This window comes from Pteropus alecto, unplaced genomic scaffold (assembly GCF_000325575.1).
Source record: "Pteropus alecto unplaced genomic scaffold, ASM32557v1 scaffold118, whole genome shotgun sequence".
Taxonomy (NCBI): Eukaryota; Metazoa; Chordata; class Mammalia; order Chiroptera; family Pteropodidae; genus Pteropus; species Pteropus alecto.
This window is the reverse complement of record NW_006440654.1, coordinates 2,227,706-2,232,384: the sequence shown is the minus strand read 5'-3', so window position 1 is coordinate 2,232,384 and position 4,679 is coordinate 2,227,706. Positions and strand designations below refer to the sequence as shown.

Here is a 4,679-nt window from a genome sequence, read left to right as displayed (position 1 = left end):
GTTCAGCAGCCCAAAGATGGTTGTGCAGGTGACTTAGCTTTGAGGCTGCCCCAGCTGGGGAGATGGTGCTGTTCTCAGCCTCGGGGGCCTGTGGGCAGCCGTCCCCCACACGGCAGCGGCCAAGGGCCCACACTTCCCTGTCTCCCCGCTGAAGGAATGGCCAAGGAGACCCGGGCGGGCCTCAGGGATGCTCAGCGCGTCCCAAGGATTGTTAACGCAGTGGGGACGTAGTGCAGATTCAGTGTGGAGCAGTGGGTTTTAGTCTTCAGAAGCTATGAAGCTCTTTCTAAAAGTGCCGTGTTTTGTAAAAGGCCAGGTTCGTAACAGGTCCCAGGGCTCTCTGTTTGGGGGTCACCTTGGCGCCACTGCGGCAGTGCTGGCCGCAGCAGGCACGGCCCCCTGGGTTCGGGGGCTGGACCATGCCTCTGTCCGTTCCCCCGCAGTTACCTGTGCTTCGAGAGCTCCAAGTCCGGCTCCTCCAAGAGGAACAAAGTTATCAAGCTGGTGGACATCACAGACATTCAGAAGGTCGGCGTGGCCCCGCCTCCGCGTCCCCCCCGCCTCCGCGTCCCGTGACCCGCTTCTGGTTTCAGGAGGCGAAGCTGCGGGGGCGCGAGGCCTGCGGGGTGGGGCTGGGAGCCGGGCACGTTGACAGGAGGGCGGTGGCGTCTGCAGACTCCAGCAGGCCCGGCTCTGCCATGCCGGTGCCCCCTTCCAGAAGAACAGCCCCTCCTGTGGGTCGGCGCCTAGCGTCCCCGCACGGATGGGGAGGGGGTTGTGGCCAGGTGCCCGAGCCCGTTCTGACAATGGCACTACCCGCCCCTCGCCCACGAGGCCCCTGCACCTTGGGGCAGGTGTCGGCGAGAGCAGCCTGCCGTCCCCGCTCTGGCGATTTTAGCCGGTTTCCTTCGTGTGTGGTCGTGTGGAGTGGGCACACTCGGTGGGGCTGGCCGGGCCCGCCTGCCCCACCGCCTCGTCACCGAGTCCTGCCTCGATCCTCGCCTGTGGCTGGGAAGCCGGCGCCCTGTGGGTGTCGCCGCCCGTGGGCTCCACGGAGGAGAAGGCCCTGGGTGTGGGCGGGCGGCTCAGCCCTGCCCGACAGGCCGTGGTGACCTTGTGCTCTCCTCTTCCAGTACAAGGTCCTTTCTGTCCTCCCGGGGTCTGGCATGGGGATCGCCGTGTCGACGCCATCGACCCAGAAAGTAAGTGTCGGGCAGGCGGGTGGCCCTGGGAGTGTGGCCCTGAGCGTCCCTGGGGTGAGCTCAGAGCTGCCGACCCGCTGGGCTCCAGCTGGGTGGAGGGGCCCGAGAAGCACCCTCGCTGCCCCCTGCCTTCCTCCCCCGCCCCTCGTGGCCAGAGAAACTTCTGGCTGCATCGAGTTTGGGTCCGGGAGGCTGAGGTCCACAGGGGACTCAGGGACAGAGGGTGGCACTGGTGGCCTGACCCTGGCCTCTTGCCTGGGTTTCTCTGAAGCCCAGCATCTGGGTGGGAAGGGGTTTTCCCTTGGGTACCCAGGCCCCATGTGGCTCCACCTGGACCCGGCCCAGGGCCCGCCAAGGCCTGGGGGCCGTGGCCTTGTCACCGTGGCTCAGTGACAGTGTTTCCTCTTGCCAGCCGCTGGTGTTCGGTGCCATGGTGCATAGAGACGAGGCCTTCGAGACCATTTTCAGCCAGTATGTGAAAATCACAGCAGCGGCAGCTTCCGGCAGTGACAGCTAGTGTCATCTCTCCCAGGACACTGCTGGCTTTTGTTTTGTTTTGTTCGATGATTCGGTAGTGGGAAAAGAAATGGGACATCTTCATGATCTTTTGCAATAATTCTCCTCGATCTGTGGTTTCTATTGTGTTGAGCCTGTGTTTACAGACCCTTCACGCAGGGCTTGGGGCACTCGGACGGTGCCAGCCCACCTGGTGGGTGAGGCACGACTCACGGACACCTGTGGACACCGGGCAGAGGGTCCTCGGAGGCCACTGGGAAGGATGACGTGTGGGACACACGCTGTCCTGGCTGCCGCCAAGCACAGCTGCTGCTCCTGTCCCTGCCTGGGCAGGGAGCCCGGGCATCGGCCACACAGCCTGCTCTCTGAGGCCGGAAGCCCTTCCACACCAAAGCCATAGCTGAAGGACGTCGCTGTTTGGGGTACCCAGGCCCCTTCGCCAGCCTGCACGGGCGGCCAGTTAGTCCTGCCCGTCCTTCGGCGGGACCTCCGGCCGCGTGTCCTCGGCGTGCCGTCGGCTCGTGCTGTGTGCTCCGTGGGGACAGTGAGGGTGGAGGGGGAGGGCCCTGGTGCCCAGGCCTGGGCCTGGCCCTCCTGCCGTGTCGGCCCGATGAGCAGCCGGGAGGCCTGTGACCGGCGTGTGACACAGGTGCGCAGTGCACATCGGTGGAAGCACATCTTTTTAACACTTCGCTCTTTGGAAAGCCCAGAACGTTCTCCCGGCTCTTGGGAGACCTGGGCTTCGGCGGCTCTCAGACGAATCCCATCCGCAGTGCGGCTGCACCGGCCTCCGAGCTGAGCCACCGGCGTCGGTGAGGGAGGGCGAGGGCTCCGGGCGGGGGCGGAGGTGGACAGGAGCCTCCCAGACCCATGGCGGGCCGCTCCGTGCAGAGGGGATGCTCTGGGGAGTGACCGCGAGCGGAGCCCAGCGGTTTGGGGCCAGGCAATCTGTACCCCTGACCCTGTGCCAGCGTGGGCTTAGGAGGGGGCGGTCCCTGCCCACCCCAGCTGTCACCTGGAAGCCATGGCCCCTGTGGAGGTGGCCGGGCTTGGTCCATTCTGGAACAGCCCTGGAGGCCGAGGGGGGTCAGGACAGGGGCGGGCTCTGCGAAGGACACGTGTCGGGGTGCGGCACGTCGCATGCCCACCCTCCCGGTCCGTGCACCTTCCCATGCGGTTACCCCAGGTCCTCGACTTGTCTTGAGTCCTTCGGGTGTCATTGAGGGTTTTTTGAAGAAACAGAAGATTCTATTTTTTACAGAGAGCAAGCTGTTTTTCTTATTTTTGTATCATTTTTCAGATGTCCTTTCTACCTTTGCTCTGATGCTCACTTGTTGGTTGGGGTGCGAGGCCGATGGCGTTGCTCTTGTGACCCCTTTGTGGAGGGGCTGCGGGGTCACCTCCTGGGCCTGGGGCCGCTTCGGGGGACCCCTGCTGACCAGCCAGATGAAGCACACACCCCGCCCCGCCCCGCCCCGGGGAACTGGGGGGCCCATGGCCGTCCCACCGGGATTGGCGCGTGCGGTTCTATGGGTCGACCTTTCGGTGAAGGCAGCGCCCACTCTAAACTTTGGCCCTCGGAGTCGACGCAGGTGGACGGGCTCTCGGCCCCGTAGAGGCCTCGGGGACACACGGGGGACACACCCCAGAGAGACCCGCCTCTTAGTATCCAAAGCAAGGCAGGGTGGGCCCTGAACTGCCCGCAGGGACGTGCTGCGGGGGGGACCCCATGGGTGCTGCTCCAACCCCTTCCCCCCGCCGCCGTGGGGTCAGCACGTGCCTCGGTCAGCCGATGGGGGCCTGTCGCCGAGTGCAGAGGGAGGGCGGTTCAGTTCGAGTCCCTTTCGAGGGGAAAGGGAGATGAAAACTGACCACGTGCCGGGGAGCGGCCGCCGGGCTCCAGCCCAGGGCGCGCCGAGGGGTGCTGGGCCGCAGGACGGGGTCCCCGAGTGGCACAGCGGGCCACCGGCAGGCCCTCTGGCTGCCCGGGGCTTTGCCAGGAGGAGCGCAGAGCTGCGTGGGCCCGGGCTCCCCACCGGCGAGGACCTGTGGTTTTGCCGAACTGTAAATCTGGGCAGATGTGGAGTTTCCAAGACTAATCGCTGAGCTAGAATGAATGTTAAATTTTTTATGTCTGAAGTTCGAGTCTATTTTGAATCTGTAAATAGCCCTGACCAGTGTGACTTTTGTTCAATGAAAGGATTGTACTGTGTAAAGAACTGATAAAAAGATCCCCTGGTAACATTTTTTTAAAAAAAACCTTATTTGTTTAAAGAAAAAGTCTTGTATAAATTATAATTTTTATTTAAATAAACCTAAAACGTTTTGTGCTAAGGCGAGGACCCGTGTGTGTTGTGGGCAGCTGGAGAGGGACAGGCTGGCCCCCCGACCCACGGGTGGCCAGGGTCCCTGGAGCGGCCAGGGATGGCGGGCAGTGGGGGGCTTCAGCAGCAGGGCCACCGGGTGAGGCCGAAGGTGAGGGGAGTGGGCGGGGGTGGGGCCCGGGCTCACCGAGAGGCTGGGAGACAGGAGGCCGACGGCAGGGTGGTGGCTCACAGGGAGAGGCATCCAGGGCCTGGCACGGGGTGGCAGTGGGGAGCGGTGCCATCACCCCAAGGGTGTGTGGGGCGCTCAGAGGTAGGGCAGAAGCAGAGGCTTGAGTTTCGGGTGCAGGTCCTGGCCACCACCCCCGCCCCCCAATCAAGAGGTGCCTTCCTTGGGGGCCATGGTGTCTCTGGGACCAAGAGCTGCTTGCTGCCCTCCGCTGAGGTCTGAGGCTGAGGGATGGGAGGTTTTGGGAGGTTTGGGGAGGTTTTGGGGAGGTTTTCCTCCTAGACGGAAAGGTCCCCAGTGGCACTTGTCGCTCAGCAGGTCCAGAGACTGACAGTGGACACAGAGAGACACAGGAACCTGCCTAGCACTGAAACCACGGGGACCGAGATCTGACCTGTGCTGGGCATA

General features: G+C 63.7%; 1 protein-coding gene across 1 annotated transcript in view; it reads left to right on the top strand.

Annotated features, from left to right (window-relative positions):
• GRAMD4 (GRAM domain containing 4) overlaps window positions 1–4,057 on the top strand; it is a 40,240-nt gene extending 36,183 nt beyond the window's left edge. Inside the window, exons 19-21 of the mRNA XM_025051042.1 lie at window positions 444–528; window positions 1,134–1,202; window positions 1,615–4,057. Coding sequence (XP_024906810.1) covers window positions 444–528; window positions 1,134–1,202; window positions 1,615–1,719 — 259 coding nt within the window. The 3' untranslated portion in view covers window positions 1,720–4,057. The remainder of the gene's footprint in view (window positions 1–443; window positions 529–1,133; window positions 1,203–1,614) is intronic.
• The last annotated feature ends 622 nt before the right edge of the window (window positions 4,058–4,679 follow it).